At 57.0% G+C, this 16,415-nt stretch overlaps 1 protein-coding gene across 4 annotated transcripts in view; it reads left to right on the top strand.

The window, feature by feature from the left end:
* Positions 1–16,415, top strand: part of LOC123345453 (polycystin-1-like) — a 66,732-nt gene that overhangs the window by 19,612 nt on the left and 30,705 nt on the right. For all 4 annotated transcript variants that reach the window (XM_044982350.1, XM_044982351.1, XM_044982349.1 and 1 more), the window contains 15 exons: positions 1,344–1,618; positions 2,184–2,942; positions 3,422–3,553; positions 4,592–4,767; positions 5,622–5,758; positions 6,009–9,664; positions 9,960–10,109; positions 10,599–10,736; positions 11,449–11,731; positions 12,388–12,610; positions 12,848–13,007; positions 13,193–13,333; positions 14,063–14,204; positions 14,590–15,180; positions 15,745–15,901. In XM_044982350.1, coding sequence (XP_044838285.1) covers positions 1,344–1,618; positions 2,184–2,942; positions 3,422–3,553; positions 4,592–4,767; positions 5,622–5,758; positions 6,009–9,664; positions 9,960–10,109; positions 10,599–10,736; positions 11,449–11,731; positions 12,388–12,610; positions 12,848–13,007; positions 13,193–13,333; positions 14,063–14,204; positions 14,590–15,180; positions 15,745–15,901 — 7,120 coding nt within the window. The remainder of the gene's footprint in view (positions 1–1,343; positions 1,619–2,183; positions 2,943–3,421; positions 3,554–4,591; positions 4,768–5,621; positions 5,759–6,008; positions 9,665–9,959; positions 10,110–10,598; positions 10,737–11,448; positions 11,732–12,387; positions 12,611–12,847; positions 13,008–13,192; positions 13,334–14,062; positions 14,205–14,589; positions 15,181–15,744; positions 15,902–16,415) is intronic.

The following is a 16,415-nucleotide window of genomic DNA, read 5'->3' as shown; positions in this document are numbered from 1 at the left end:
GGATTTTCAGTTCATGGAAGTTTTTGAAACTTTCAGTTTGGACCCATATCTTGAAAATGTTCTTGTGACAGGAAGATCATTTCCTGCTCTAGTGCCCTGTAATCATTGTGTGGGCCATATTTATCGATTCATTGGTCTGTTCCCCTTTCTACTCCTTTTCCATTCTCTGTAGTTGTGTTTCAACCTCCTCCTTTTCACACCCATTTTCCCCTCTCTTTCTCCTTCTCTGCCCCTGTCTGCTCCTACGTGCATTGTGAGCTCAGTACGGCCAGATCTGTGTTAGGAAAGGTTTGTTAGTGGGCTCTGCCAGCAACCCTCCAAATGGAGACACAGTTTGTATTGGCAAAAATGTGCTTTTGATGGAATATCTGATACCAGTTTGGTGAGCAAAATAAGTTCCACCGGCCAAAGCACTTTTGTGCTGATATAACTGCATCTACACTAGGGCTTTTGTCAGTAGAGAAACAGGACACACAAACCACTCCCTAACCAATGTTGCTACACCTGCAACATTTCTAGTGTTGACCTGGCCTACCATTCAAGTTAGTGCCAGCCTTTGGAACCCACAAGGTTCGAATGCTTTTGAAATGAGACAAAACCAGGGTTCCCAGCGCTCTGATTGCTGACACAGTTGTATCTGACACCCACAAGAGGGTTAATGATCTCCCAGAGGTTGCTGGGAAATGATTAACAGTGTCCTGCCATTAGGTTATGCTCCCTCAGTGAGGGTGTCCTGAGTAGGATGTTGTGCTTTTATCTGGTGTCCCGTTGGCTGGGGGTGTTGTCACTTTGGGCTTGGGTGGAGCTCAGTCTGAACTGGTTGTTTCTGGTTTATAGTAAAAATAAACACACGTAATACTTTCCTGAATCCACAGACAGCAAAGTGCTGTGCGGCAGTGGGCTGGCGTTGTTATCCCTTTGATACCGATGGGAGAAAACAAGGCAGAGACAGGTGGTGACTTGCCAGAGGCCATATAGTCAGTCAGTGGCACAGCCAGGAATAGAACTAACTCCCAGTCAAGTGCCCTGTCCGCCAGACCATGCTGCCTTCCAGTTTAGGAAACTCTCGCTCCGTCTGGCTTGTCCAAATCAAACTTTGGGGTGTTCGAAATCCAGATGTGGATCCAGCTCTGGTTGCAGAACACGGCCTGGTCCCTTTCTCTCCTTGCTTGCTTGGTCCTGCTAATTTAGTTGCATGGCTTGGAAATGTCACTACATTATAAATGATTTGTTGGAACACGTGTCTAGGGGAACACATGCCAGTTACAAAGCATAACCCAGTTTGCTCCCTCTTTGAGCTCTCCAAGTCCAGCGTATCTTGCAGCATGTGTGCTTCTTCCCAGGCTGCGAGCTTCTTCACACGCCATTCGCCTGCTGTCACCCCCAGCCGCTCTGCAACACCACGGGTTGGTGCCCCAGCGGGCAGCAGTGGTGCCCACTGAGTGAAGGCTGCTTGAACATCTCCAGTCCTTGCAGCTCTTATGCGTTTGAGAATGTGACTTCCAGCATCCTGCCCATCCGAAACCCCCCACGTTACAGTGCGACCCCACCCTTCTACTCGCCAGTGGCTGACCTCCCCCTGCTACTCGCTCCCAGCAGCGCAAACAGGCATGTCCAGGTAAGTGTTCTCAGGACGTTATTCTGCTGCATCTTCTCTCTCCACCTTGTACTGCCCGGTCATCTCCTGGGGGTGTGTGTGCGTGTGTGTGTGTGTAAATCCCCTTGTGACACCATTGAGTCTTTGTGACAGGGCTTTTGTAATTTAGTCCACATCATCATGCTGAGACGCACCGTCATTCTGTGTCAACACCACATGGTGGCGTGAAGAGACAACGCTCACACTTGTGCACTGCGATGCCTAAATGAGCTCTGGGACAGACCAGGGAAAATGAAGGCGTGTCCCAGGAATTTTGGGCAGCCCTGTGACCAGGGCCGTCCTTAGCCATAGGCAGCTGCGTAGGGCACCAGTATGTTTGGGGCACCAGTGTGACTCTCCCTCATCCCCTTCCCCTGGCTTCTCCTTTCCTGCCCTCCCCTGATTCCTCCTTCTTTCTTTGTGCTCTCTTCTCCACCGGTACCATGTGGGGAGGCAGGATGTTTCATGGAGACTAGGCGCGGACCGGGGTCTGGTTACAGCAGAGGCTGTGGTTGCAGTGGGAGACGACTCTTTCTATGTGTTTCAGGTTCTCCTGCCCAGAGAGGAGATCAGTGTGTATCCGGATGACATTATCGGAATACAGCATAACGCAGAGGTGAGCTCCCTCCTCCGGTGCCTGCAGCAGTCCCATTCCCGCTGGCGACAGAGCTATATCAGCCTCGTGAAGGCTGGCTGGTGGGAGGGAAGCATCAGCAGCTTTACCAACCCCACCTGGGTGGACCATGTCGTCTGTGACCTCCGAGTGACCTTTGTAGGCGAGCCCCGGAGCTTTGCTGCCACGCCGCCGCTGGCCAGGCATTCGGAACGCGGGGCGTACACCTACACGGCAACGGTGAGGAATGCGGTCAGTAGCAGGCAGATGAACTGCACGGTGGAGGTGCAGACCCAGGTTGGTGGGCTGCAAATTATCCACCCGACACCGGTCAGTGGGAAGCTCAATGTGGCCACCAAGAAAGAGACTCTGATTGTCATCAAGATTCGCTCCGGCTGTCATGCCGTGGCTCACTGGATGGCACCCGTGGGTAAGGCTGGGGTGTTATTTGAGGCCACCTGCCCAGGCAGCATTATAGCACTTGTCCCCGCCTGCCGCAGAGACACTGCAGATACCTGGTTCTCCTCCGCCCTGCTTCGCATGGAGGAGCCGAGAATGGAGACGCTGAATGTGCTGGTGTCCAATGAGATCAGCACCCAGAAGCTGTCAGTGAAGATCCAGTCATACAATGCCATTGAGGGGCTCCGGGTGATGCCGCCTGGCCCCCGCAGGATGCTAGTGGATGTGTCTCAGGTAGGTTATCTTGCTGCAGTTATCACGCCTGGGTTATCATCAAGGGCAGGACCCCCATGCCACTCCGTCACCCTATTGGATGCTGCCATATGGGCTGCCTGATGGTTTTACTATAACACCAAACCTGTGGTGACGCAGCTGCAAGTTGAACGTGCCCTCATCCAGCAGAAACTTCCAAGGGTAGCCCCGGAGCCTGTCCTACCCTCCCTGGGGCCCCAAAAGCCAGGCTAGCATGGGGCATTGTGTCTCTTACCTCCCTGCGCCACTGGCAGTGAGCCGGCTGTGTTGTGTAACATCCATTGCATGGCTGCCGGGGAGCAGGCGAATGCCGATGTTCCCTGTGGGCGAAGTCTTCCATCACTTTGCTTTAGGCCTATTGGAACTTTCTACCCCTTAGCCCTACTCAGCACAACCGGGAGGAAGCAATCTGAGCCCAGCCCATAGGTCTGCTGTAAACCGCTGATTCTTTTGCTTGGCAGGTGTTCTCTGCGGAGCTCACCCAGGGCTCCTCTGTCTCCTACAGCTGGGTCATCGACAACATGGACATGTTTGCCTACAACGGACAGACCTACAGCGTCAAGTTCAAGAGGCCTGCCACTTACCAGCTGAAGGTGAGCAAGCGTGAGAACCAACCATGGGTTCCTTCAGCTGTGGCACAGATCATAACGGAAGGGAAGAGTGTCTAGGAGTCAGAGCAAGGGACTGGGGAGTCAGGGCTCCAGGTGCCTTTTCTAGCTCTGCCACTGCTTCGCTGTGTGACCTTCAGTAAGTCACCTACACTCTGTGCTTTAGGTTCTCCACCTGTAAAAGGGAGATGGTAATTGATATCCCCCTCACAGGCCAGTTCGGAAGGGGTTAAATATTTGTAAAGTGCTGGCGACCCTTCAGTCAGGAGCACCATATTACTCCCCACCCCCAGATGGGTACTTTTAGGAGGAATGATGGGTAGGCAGACAAATATGCAAATTATTATTATTATTATTTATTAAAATCAAAACACCAGGGTGTAGAAACCTGCCCGTTCGTCCGAAGGCCTGGCAGGACTCCATACACATCAGGCAGAAGCATGGAACAGCCACCGTCAAATAGTAGCAGCTTGACTCAGGACTGTGTACTGTACCCAATTGCCCCAGTTGTTTTTCCCCCACGGAGACATAACTCCTGATGGGAGTCATTGTATGCTCCACTCTGCTGCAGCTGAGTTGCCAGAGGCTGCTGTCTGGGCAGTGATTAGCCGCCATTAGACATCTCCATGTGTTGCATTTTCCTGACTGTCAGGCCAACGTCTGTTCCTCGCTCCGGTCCCCACCCTCCCCGTGCTCCCAATGAGAACATCACCATAGTGCTACCATTCCCTGGACTTCTGTCCCCGATGTGAGTGGCAGGATGCACTGTGCTGGGAATCAGTGGAGCGTGTAACATGGGTGGGGCGAGTTGCATTGGAATGCATTGTAGACAGGCCAGGGTCTGTGAGACAAACCAAGGCGGGAGGAGTGGTCCTGGTGCTGTGGGGTGGGGGTGGGCATCAACAGTCCTGGTGGATTGGGCGGGGGGTCAGGGGTCTGGAGTAGATGAGGAGTCAGAAGAAGGGAATGTCGCCTGTTCAAATTTCTCTGTGTGGTTGATGCCCTTCTGTTCCTTCTGCACAGCTGAGAGCTGAGAACCCTGTGAGTTCGGAGGTGGTGGAAGTGGCGCTGACAGCTGAGGCTATGAATCCACTAGCCAACCCTGAGATAGTGGGGCTCCCTGGGGTGGTGGCAGTTGACACCCTCCAGACTCTGGTGTTCAGGGTGGAAGTGGACACTGCCATGGAAGTCACTGTGAGGTGAGAGTCCCACGGAGTCCAAGAAGGGAGAATTCCTCCCACAGATTAATGGGATCTATTTAATGTGGTCTGATCCCAGAACGGATCACCAAGGAACTTCCAAGAGAGACCGGCCTTCATGGGCAGCACTCCTTGTATCATCTGGTGACATCCTGTACTGGTGCCTCTTTATGTGTGATCTCTGACAGGAGTCCTTTCTCCTGCAAAGCTGGGTGATGGCTGTAAAAGGGTATTCTGAGAGGTGGCAGGTTGGAACTGGTATCTCCCATCAGGAAGGAGGAACCAAAGTGGGACGTGTGGAGATTATCCAAGGGGTGAAAATAGAATTGTAAAACTTGGCTGGGTTTGAGATCCACCCCCAGTGGGCTTAAGTTACCAGAGGCTCTGGTGAGAAATGTTCGCAGGTGATGTGGCATTGGAGGGCCTTGGCCAGCTATGTCAGTAAATGCCAAAATGTTGCCTAGAGAGCGCTCCGCTTTCCGCAAAGCCCACGCCACAAACTAGGCAGAGACTGAGCTGGAAAAGATGCTCTGACAGTGGGACATAGGAATTGCCAAGTTGGATCAGATGTGAGGCCCGTCTCGCTCAGTCTCCTGTCTTCAGAAAAAGGTGCAAAAAACCCAACCCCACTAGAGCAGATGTGAGATCATCTGTTTCCTCCCCCAATGTTGGATTTCTTTCTGATCCTTTCTAGTTAGAGACTGGCTTTAGCCTTGAAACATGAGCTTTAATGTCCCTTCCAAAATGTACATTTGCATTTGTTGTTCTAACTCTGAGTATTCATGACATTCACACAACTGCCCAGTCTCTGACCCAGACCCCTGTCTGTGAGGTGGAGCTGTTTCTCTTTGCAGGTGGGGCTTTGGGGATGGCAGCCCGGATGTGGAGAGCCTGCTGTCTCCCCCCTACGATTCTCAGCTGTCACGTCCAGATCCACAGGGAGAGAGGGTCGAGGTGCTGGCCAGAGTGACCCACACGTACGCTCAACCAGGTAAGAAAGGGGCTGATGGTGAGGGATCACCTGGGCTCAGAAGGGCTCTTAGTCCATGTGTTGGAGAGGGAGAGAGAATGGGAAAGGAAGGCAGAAGGATGATGGGAGAGAGACATTGTCACAATTATTGTTCAAATGAGTATAGAGGAACAGCCTGAGCACAATGAGAATGACACATTGTCTCTCTAGGTACAAGAGTCCTAGAAACCCCGGTTCCTTCCCACAATGCCTTTCTTCTCTGCTTCCACAGGCGACTACTCAGTGACCGCAGAAGCCATCAACAAATACGATCAAGTGGAGCAGGTGGCTAAAGTCCGTGCGGTCTGCCCCATAGTTTCCATGACCATTCTGGTGACTCCAGCCTCCCCGCTGGTGAACGAAGTGACCAAGTTCAAGGCGTTACCCCGCCCTTCCCTCTACGGCATTGTTTACTCCTGGAACTTCAATGATGGCTCTCCCACGCAGGAGGGAGTGAATTCGCTGGTGCACCATCGCTTTGAGAAGAGCGGGGTTTACAACGTGACGCTGCGGGCCAACAACAACCTCAGTGAGGTGCCATCTGACGTGGCTGTGATGGTCAGTGAAGGTGTCACTGGTCTCCATGTGGTGGCCAGTGGACCTACTGAGCTGGGTGCAGCCACAGTTGTCAATGCCGCGTTGGCCTCTGGCACAGATGTCCTGTGGACTTTTAACATGGGGGACGGGTTCATCTACAGCAACCTGAATCTAAGCTTCGTCTCTCACACCTTCGCCAAAGAAGGCAACTACACGGTGACGGTGATGGCTCACAATGCCGCCACCTCTACCCGTGTCTCCACCATTGCAGAGGTTTACCGGCTTCAGATCACCAACATCCTAGCACCCATCTGTCTCTCCAGTGGGGAACAGACTCCCTTCCAAGCAGTGGTAACGGGGCCGAGCAAAGGAGTTCAGTTCTGCTGGGATTTCCAAGATGGCAACCCCCCTTCTGTTGGGGACGGGGACCCCATGGTCTTTCACAGCTACCCAGTGGCAGGGAGCTACAAGCTGAACCTGACTGTACGTGGTACAGTAAGCACCACCTCTCGCCAACTGGCCATCTGCGTAGAGGATCGGATCCGCTTGGTTAAGCTGATGGCACCGACGCTGGCTTTAGCTTTAGGGGAACCCACGTGCTTCCAGGCTGAGGTAGTTCCAGTGCCAGACCCCCAGCACCGATATCAGTACCACTGGGATTTTGGTGTTGGTGAGGACCCGGTGACCTCAGGGTCTCCAGAAATCACATTCACCTACCTGGAGGGAGGATCGTACCGGGTGACGGTCACTGTGTGGAACACGGTGAGCCAGCAAAATGCCTCAGCAGATATTCTGGCTCAGAGGGTGATTGGCACCATCTCCATTCTCCACAGCGGTGAAACGGAGAGCTTTCTGGCACTGGGCACCTCCTATCTCTTTATGGCTGAGGTCCCCTGGGACAGTGCAGCCACCTTCCTGTGGAACTTTGGAGACCATTCTTCCTCGCAGGTAGGTCAGAGCACCTCCCACACCTACCACACAGCCGGAGACGTCACGGTCACCGTGACCGGAGAGAACCAGGTCAGCCGTAGAAACGCCTCGCTTGACATTACGGTCCTGGCCCCAGTGCGGCTGCTGGCTCTGAGCACTGAGCGGCCCGTCTGTGAAGTCAGGCAAGATGTCGCCTTCCACGCCTCTCTGGCAGCAGGAGACCAGGTGCGCTACCTCTGGGCTATTGGAGAGCCACGTAGCTTTCACCAGGGGGCCGCCACTTTCTCCCACGCCTTCCCTGCCGCCGGCGTCTTCGTGGTTTTTGTCACAGCTGAGAATGCGGTGAGCACAGAGAAGGCGAACGTCACTATTGAGGTGCAGGAGCGAGCCCTGGGGGTTCAGATCCACAGCGGGAACGTGGTGCAGGGCAGGTACCTGGCATCTGCTGAGCCCTTTATGCTGACTGCCGAGGTTACCCAGGGCTCCAACCTCACCTTCCGCTGGGTGATTTCTCAAGGTCTGCGCCGAGTGTTCACTGCAACAGGACAGTCGCTCACATACTGTTACAATGCGAGTGGGGAGCTGCTGGTGGAGGTGAGAGCTGGGAACGTGCTGGGAGAGGCGTCTGCTGGCCTTGCCCTGCAGGTGGTGGAGAGAGCCTGCGGTGTGAAGGTCCGGGCAGCCAGCGACAGCGTGGCTGTGGGAAAGCCAGTGAACCTGTCTGTCTCTGTGGTCTCTGGGACTGATTTGCTCTATTCCTGGCACATCGAGGAACATGCCCAGCCCCTGCTCACCAACTCCTCCTCTCTGTCCTACGCTTACTCCACCCTGGGCTCCAAGCTGGTGTTCGTCACCGTCTCCAACGTCCTCGGTTCCAGCAACGGCTCCACAGAGCTGAGAGTCCAGGAGCCCGTTTCCAGGGTGAGCTTCACGGTGGAAGGAAGCTCTCCCCCCTTCTTCTTGATGTCAGACACCTCCAGGCAGCTCTGGGGCTCGGTGGCTGCAGGCTCTGATGTCGCGTGGGAGTGGCAGCTGCGGGGGAAGGAGAAGCAGCAGCTCTTCCATGGACAGAACGTCTCCTGCGAATTCAGTGCAGCTGGAGTCTACCAGGTGGACCTCCGAGCCTGGAACGATGTCAGCGAGGACGCAGTCCAGCATCCCGTGGCCGTCCAAGACCCCGTGGCTGGGCTGGCAGTGGAAGTGGACAGGCAGGACGTGTGCACCGACGACAGGGTAGTCTTCACACTGCACACCCAGAGGGGCACGAATGTGAGCTTTGCTCTCACCATCCCCTCTTTGGGGCTCAGCCTGGATGGCCGCGGAGGAACGTATCACTTCTCTTTCCCAGCGGCGGGTTCTCATCCGGTGCTGGCGTCGGCCTCCAACAACGTCAGCACGCAGCTAGCCTCTGTTGTGGTGCACGTGCTGGAGAAGGTTCGGGGGCTGCACATCCCCAATTGCTGCCCGGCTGTCGTGGAGTCCAACAAGGAGCTGGCGCTCATGGCCCAGGTGCGAGCCGGGGAGAATGTCACCTTCTTCTGGATCTTTCACCTCCCTGGGCACCCTGCCTATGAAGCAGCAGGCCAGCAGGTTGGCTACGTGCCACCCGGAGCAGGTAACCTGTCCATTCACGTAGAGGCCAGTAACCCGTTCTGTGCCGCATCTCTGACGGTGACTGTGGCCCTGCAGGTGCCCATAGAGGCAGCCACCTTGTCCAGCAATGGGACTGGGGTTTTCCTCAATCAGACGGTGGCATTTGACGTGGCGGTCACGGGTGGCAGCGATCTCCGCTCCGAGTGGAAGTTTGGGGACTCAGAGGAGACCTTTGCCGGCAGCGGGGACAAGAGGATGTTTCACCGTTATGGCCGTGCTGGGGATTTCTTAGTGGAGGTGAAGGTCTACAATGAGGTCAGCTTTGTCCTGGTGCAGACGACAGTCACCGTGCGGGAGCTGGGGTGTGACAGCCCCATGGTGAGTCTGGTGGAGCCGCCCTCCTCTGTCCCCAGATCCCGCACCAGCTACTTCGAGGCCAGCATAGACCTGAAGGGCTGCACGGCCTACAAGGCCCTGTATCTCTGGGAGGTGTTCAGCAGCCCCAGCTGCGAGCAGCTGGCCGAGGCCGACCAGGTGCCTCTGCAGCACGCAGACCTGCTCACCCCGTCACTCACGCTCCCCAAGCTTTCACTGGACATTGGCACCCACTGCCTGCGCTTCACTGCCTCTCTCCAGCACACCCCTCTGGCCCGGACACTTTCCCTGCTCATCACCGTCATCCCCAGCAAGTTGGTTCCCGTCATCCGAGGCGGGTCGTGGAGGAGCTGGTCTGCCCAACTGGACCTGGTTCTGGATGGCAGCGGGTCGTACGACCCCGACGTGGGGACGGCTGCAGACCCCTCCCTGGAATATCACTGGGGCTGTGAGGTAACAAAGGGAACCCAGCAGGAGTTCCTGTCCCACTCACCCCGGCTCGCCTGTGGGAGGGGCTGGGGCTCTGAGTGCCCTGGGGCAGAGGGGGTTGGATCAGAGTCTAGGGGAGGGCAGGTGCCGTCTTTGGAGGATGCTGTGTAATTCCAGACCCCCCCCACCTCGATCCCATGGCCGCCCCCACTGATCACTCAATCTGCACCCTGCTGTCCAGGGTCTGTCCTCCCTCTGGGACAGGGACAGATAGCCAAGGAGTGACTTAACCAGATCTCTCTGTGTGTCTCCCGCTCAGAATGTGTCCTCGCCTCGGTGTGCCCCACCTCGCCTGCAGGGCGGTGCCAGCGTCACCATTCCCCGCACTGTGCTCTGCAGAGGCACTGCCTATCGCTTCATTCTCACGGTGAAGAAGCCGGGGAAGGAACCAGTCTCCATGGCCCAGATGGTGAGCACTGAGTGGGGAGGGGAGCCCCAGGAGGGGGGTCAGTCTGGGGAAGGAGGCTGAGGGACCAGACCCTCAGTCTCACTGGGCACAGAGCCAGCCCAGACTAGGAGGCAGTTGCTGCCTTCTCAGCAGGAACGTGTGGGCCATGACCCCTCGCTAAGCCTTGGGGCAGCACAAGGAATGGGGTTACAGCTTGGAAGCGTGTGGATTGGTCCATGTGCCTTCAGTGCCGGGCAGATACCAGCCAGGATCTGTGTGGTTGTGCTGCTGCCCTGGCGCCTGTTGCCTGACCACAGCTCCAGTGCATGGGCCTTGTGTCTCCTCCTTTGGGTGCCAGGCACCCTCACCTGTCACCAAGGGCTCACTTCCTGTGTGCCAGGGGCTTGTCCCCTCTATTACATTGGGACTGCTCCATTTCCACAGGGGTGTACGTCAGGGGAGGGCTGTTTTCCTGTGTGGTTTGAATCTGATCCTGCCGTCCGCCTGCAGGTTTGGATCGAGCCCGGCCAGATCCTGCCCGTGACCATCGAGTGCCGTTCTTGCAGCGCCCTGTCGAGCTATGAAATCAGCAGGAGCGTCCACGTCACTCTGGCCGGACAGTGCCAGAGCTGTGACAACAGGACCATGGTGAGACTTGCTTTGCTGATGCATGAAAAGTTCAGTACGGAGCCACTTGTATTTTGCTCACACACCCAGCTCCTGCCGCTTGGGAGGAGGTTTGGTGGTTTGACTTTAGCGCGCATCCCAGTGGAGAGATCCCCGCTCTCCAAATGCTCCTCTCCTGCCACCCCCAGTCCTAGCCCCACCAATACCCACCTCCTCACAGTGCTGCTTTGAGCTTACACTTACCAATAACCCTGCGCTGACCGGAATAGCCAGCTGGGATCCTGAGAGTGGGACCTCAGCTGATCTGTGGAGCTTGAGGGAATGTGGACTCTGATTTGCTGTATTCTGTGGGCCCCGGCCCATGAGGAAAGGGGGTGTTACTGGAGAAGGGGTGCCGGGAGATGACTCAGAGAGGGTAACTCTTACAGCAGAAGGAATGGGTTGAGTGACTAGAGCAGGAGACTGGAAGGCAGGACTGCTGGGTTTTAGTCCTGACTCTCTGGGTGACCTTGGTCAAGTCATTTAACCTCTCTGTGCTTCAGTTTCCCCAGCTGTAATTTTAGGGATAATGTTGCTTACCTGTGCCAGCAGGGTGCTGTGAGACTCCGTGCATTGGGATTTGTCAGCTCTGTGAAAGGCTCGGATGATGGGCACTACAGAGGGGCCAGCCTGATTCTCTGGGCACCCCTCTTGGGCTGCTCTCTCACCACGTCCCTCTCTTTGACCCTTGCAGTACAAGTGGACGGCTCAGAGTTCAGACGGACAAAATTTGACTCTGGACCATGTGACCACCTCCACGGGGGACTCAAACCGGGACCTGGTGATCAGACAAGGGGTCCTGCGGGATGGGGTGAATTACTCTTTCACACTGTCAGCCTCCCAGCCTGGAGGGGAGCAGCAGGGGGGATCCAGCATCACTCTGACCCCCAACAACCCGCCCAGGGGAGGGGTCTGCACCCTGACACCCGAACACAACCTCTACCTCCTGGAGACCCTGGTCTCATACCAGTGCACAGGTAACTCTGCCAGGGCATTCTTTGGGCAGCTGTCCCCCACGCACGCACAGGGCAGAAGTTGGTCATTTGGACACCAAAGAGTACACAGTGCCATCGAAAAGGGAGATCCCAGCCCAGTGCAATGTACATGGGAGGGTGAGAGGGATATTCAGTCCCTGTCCCCCCTCCCCGGTACAAAGCCCCCCGGGGTGGGAGTACATGGACATGCTGACGATGCACCTGGCCTGCCTAACTATGTGACTACGGCAAGATGTGGATCTGGGTTCTGTGCATACAACAATAGATAGTCTGGTTTACAAGGGCAACGATAGGGAGGTGACAGTCTCTGGGGCTGGCTGCCAGCCTTCTCCCCTCACCCGTTTAAGCCAGGTGATTTTGACATGCTCTCAGTGCTTCGTATTGCAACATACGTTAGCAATAGCTGCAGAGCCAGACGCGGCACTGGGAACCACCAGGGAGGCCTGAGGCTGAGTCCTGCCAAGAGAGGAGGGAGGAATCAGTTGGGTTGCGGGCCGGGTGATTTGGCAGGTTGCACATGCAACCATGGCCTGAAGATGCTCAAGAGGCAGTGACTGGGTGGGTGCCCGTGTTCTGGACTCCCACCTAAGTCACACTCGCTCTCCCTCCGTCCATGTCTCCGTTCCCTGTTCTCTCAGGCTGGGTGGATGAAGACAGCAGCCCGGTGCAGCTGATTTACACCCTGATTGCTGAACGGTGTTCCCCAGACGGCAGGCACTGCCAGCACTTCTGCCTCTACCGAGGGATCAAATCTTCCTTCAGCACCTTCCTCCCTGCGGCCACGGGCGGCAGCCGCACCACTGTCAACGTCCTGGTGGAGCTGGAAGACTCACAGGGAGCAAAGACCCTGGCCCTGAATCGGTGAGCATGGGCAGATCCAGGATGGGCATGCACGAGGAGATGAGCCTGGCCGGTGTTTGGCACATGCGTGCGTCCTGGAAGCTGAACAATAAGAGAGGCAACCAAAGGTGTCTTTGGACTATGCTTCGAATTCGAATGTGGCTCCAGTGATGGGTCCAAAGCTCCCACTGTCCCCGGCTGCTGGGAGGAATGAAGCCCTTAGACCTGGCTGAGATAACTTTAATTCCTTCCTTCCAGGACCCTGACCCTCGCCATGCCGGTGCTCCCGGCGGGCTTCCCGACTGTCACCAGCTGGCTGAAGAACAAGAGCCAATCAGAACTGTGGGGTGTGGTCCAGCAGGGCAACCCCCAGGAGGTGATCCCATACTCCCTGGCCCTCATCACGGTGCTGAATCAGGTAAGGGCTCAGCTGCGGTAGCCCCTTCTTCCCTGACACGTGCGCACACACACCCCTACATCCTTGACCTTTGCATGTGTGTACCAACACGCGCACGTGAACGTGCCTGCACGCGCCCACCCCCTCTCCCAGCAGAAGTGCCTCGCTCACGAGCGCTCGTGTATGTGTGTGTGTGTGTGCACCAGAACTCGGGCAGCCAGGGCAATGAGGAGGAGCTGAGGGACCGGATCTCCATCCGCAGCAACGTCACCGCAGCCCTGGCCTCCCTCAATATCTCCAGCGTGAAGGAGGTTGCCCAGCTGAGCGCAGCGCTGCAGCAGTGTGTGGTAGGACCTGGCTCTTACCTCGTTTCCCCTGGCCTGTCACTCCCATGGTGGCAGACAGGCTCCTTGCTTTGAAGAAAGCCCCATCTTGTCATTCCGAAGAGCCCTCCCTTTCCTCGCGGTCTGCCTCCATTGTCCCATGCACCAGACTGAAAACCTGCCCCTTTGGGTGGGTGTGAATCGCCCCTTTGATCCCCCCCCATGCCCTGTGCTCGCAAATCCCCCAGGCTGTGGGGCTCTTTGGTGTGGGGACGGGGCCTCCTCTGGGACAGTTGCCTAAGGAATGGGCCGAGAGGGAATCTGGGAGCCCAGTGCCCCCCAAACGCCTCCCACTGGGGTGATAGAGCAGGGGGCAGGAGAAGTGGGACAAGAGAGTATGCGGTGATGGCTCCTGCTGCCTGGGTCAGTGGAGAGAGGCCTAGGAGACAGAGACGTGCTCACGTCCTGTGGGCGCCCTGGTGCGGGGGGGAGGTGGGGGCTGGGAAGGGTTATAGGGACAGGGAGGGGCACTCTCTCTCAATGCTGCCCCGGATTAGACGGAAGACGGGAGGAGTGGAGTGGGGAGGTTGGCAAGTCTCGGCTGGCTGTGGCGGTGACCGAGAGTGGGAGTCAAGGGAGAGCAAAGTCTGCGGGATACAGCCGTGAGGCGGGGAGAGTGAGGTGGGAAAGGCTGAGGCAGGTAGGACAGATCTGCTGGAGTGTGACCCGGGGGCCCCCCTTTCCCATCCTCAGGCATTCCCAGCAGAGCTCAGCCTCGAAAGCCAGGCCAGGACCTTGGCAGCAGCCCAGAGAATGATCGAAGTCATCAGCTCGGAGACAGAGGAGGGTCACGAGACACCCACCTCTGCCGGCAACAGCATCCTGGGGATTCTGGGTAAGCAATGAGCCACCCCAGTGTGATAGGGTGGGACTGGGGTGTGGGAGGCAGCAGGGCCGTGTCCCTGGGAGCTGCAATCCATGCCTCTGCCCTCTTGCCACCAACTCCCCCAGTGTCTTGGGCAGCTCTCTGACTCGGCAGCCAGTAGCAGCTCAACTCTACGTGCCCCAGTCCGGCTGGGTGAGCTTGGGTGCTGCAGAGAACACAGCAGCCTTCTGCTCCCCGGACTGTCGCTCTCAGCAGCCTTGCCAGGCCTGAGGTGAAGTCTGACACTAAGGGGCTCGGTGCTCCTGGTGGGGCTGTTGCCTAATGAAGGGAGATGTGAGGACAGGAACGGGGGAAGCAGCAGGACTCTAACCGAGGGGTGTGAAATCTTTCCCAGGGAGCACGTTATCAGCACTGGACACAGCTCCCCACCCGCCTCTGTCTGGGGCCCCTGGTCTCAGCACGGCCTTGACCGCCTTCAACCTCACCCGGGCCCTGATGAAGTCCCTGATGAGGTCCCGGGTCCTGAATGAGGAGACCTTGTTGCTGTCTGTCTCGGAGATCCGCACGCAGGGCAAGAGGGCTAACTCCCCCAACCTGCTGTGCCTGGCGCCCTCTGAGCGGTGTCTCTTCTCCGTGCCCAGCGCGGTGGCCGGGCAGCTGGCGGGGAGCCAGGAGGTGGTGCAGGTGCTCATGGACATCTCCGTCAACCCCTTCCCATTCAACTACTACGCCGACTCCTCCATCTCCACCCGCCTGGCGCTGCTGGAGTTCACCACTCCCGGAGGGGCGCCCATCCCAGTCTCCAACCTGTCCGGGGAGAGGGCTATCGGGCTGAGGCTGCCGACGGGGCAGCAGGAGCAGCGGAGCTCCCCTCCGACACTCATCCTCCTCCCTCCTGGGGAATCGGTCAACTTCACAGTGAGGGCCTTGGCAGGGAGCCGTGCCGAGGGGGTGCACATCCGCGTTGGCATCACCGTGCAGGAGGGTGAGTCGTTAGCAGGAGACGGAGCTGCTCATGGTCTGAGATGGGCAGAGCTTTGCCCAGCTTGTGGGAGACGGTTTGATGCGGATTAGCACTGGGGTTTCCTCGCCCTCTTGTGTAGAGAGACCATGACCCTCAGCTGTGGTGTGAGGGATAACAGGGATCGCCAGAGACGCTCCATGAGCTGCCCTTTAGGTCTCATAGATCCCGTTTGTAGGCCAGCCACTAGGGGGCGACATAGCCACAAACCCTGGAACAAGCCTGATTCCATCAGCAGGGGGCAGGGGTACCCCTGTTCATGTACGCGCACACCCTCTGGTGCATGCCGGAGTGCAAATGGAGGCTACAAGTGACATGGGTTTGGTGACTCGCAGGCAGCTCAGTTCACTGCTTTCTCCGCACCACAAACCCCCGATTCTCATCCGGGTGAAGGAAGTGACCCTTCCGGATCAGATCCCCTTCCTTGCTGCTGTGCCCTTCCAAAGCACAGATTCCCATGCCCAGGTAAATAAGTGCCAGACCTGGCTGAATGTTGCAAACTGGAAGTGACTGTCCATCTCCTTACAGGTTTCGACCCTAGCCAGGAGAGAGAGCCCTCGATCCATTTCTACGGGCACTACGCTCCGGCTCCCAATGAGTTCCACTACGCCTGGAAGGAAGAAATGATCTTTGACAGCCTGCAAGGAGGCAGCAGCAGGGAGGTCACCATCTTGCTTTCATCTCCGTGAGTGTCCATTCGCCCACAGTGCTGGGATTTGCAGGTTCCTTCCTGCAGCATTGCTCCCTGGGGGTTGAGGGCTCCACTTGCCTTATGGGTGGGAGGGGGAATAATGGGTGTCAGTGAGGAACAGCTGACTCCTGCAGTGCCTCGCCAACACAGCATCAAGGGGATGAGCACAGGGGGTGCAGTGACCCAGGCAAGGGCAGCAAAGAAAATCCATTCCCTGTGCGAAAAGAGACTGCTTCACTGGAGATCTTTCCTCTCCGGGAAGGATTAGCAGGGTATTTGGGAGCTAGGGGAGAGGGGAAGATCTGTAGTTCTTAACCACTCCAGGGCAACATCCTAAGTGCACACAGCTGTGATGTCGCTTTGCTGGGGTTGCACGGTGCGCCCCTTTTCACTGGCTTTGTGGAGCTTGAGGACGGCCGGGGTTTAAGGGGCCCTGTGCAAAGTCAGGTGTGGGGTTGGGGGGAAGGCAGATGCCCAAGTGTGGTACATTTGGGGTGTGGTCAGGGTG

Source organism: Mauremys mutica, chromosome 12, assembly GCF_020497125.1.
Source record: "Mauremys mutica isolate MM-2020 ecotype Southern chromosome 12, ASM2049712v1, whole genome shotgun sequence".
Lineage (NCBI taxonomy): Eukaryota > Metazoa > Chordata > Testudines > Geoemydidae > Mauremys > Mauremys mutica.
This window is presented reverse-complemented; position numbering and strand designations above follow the sequence as displayed.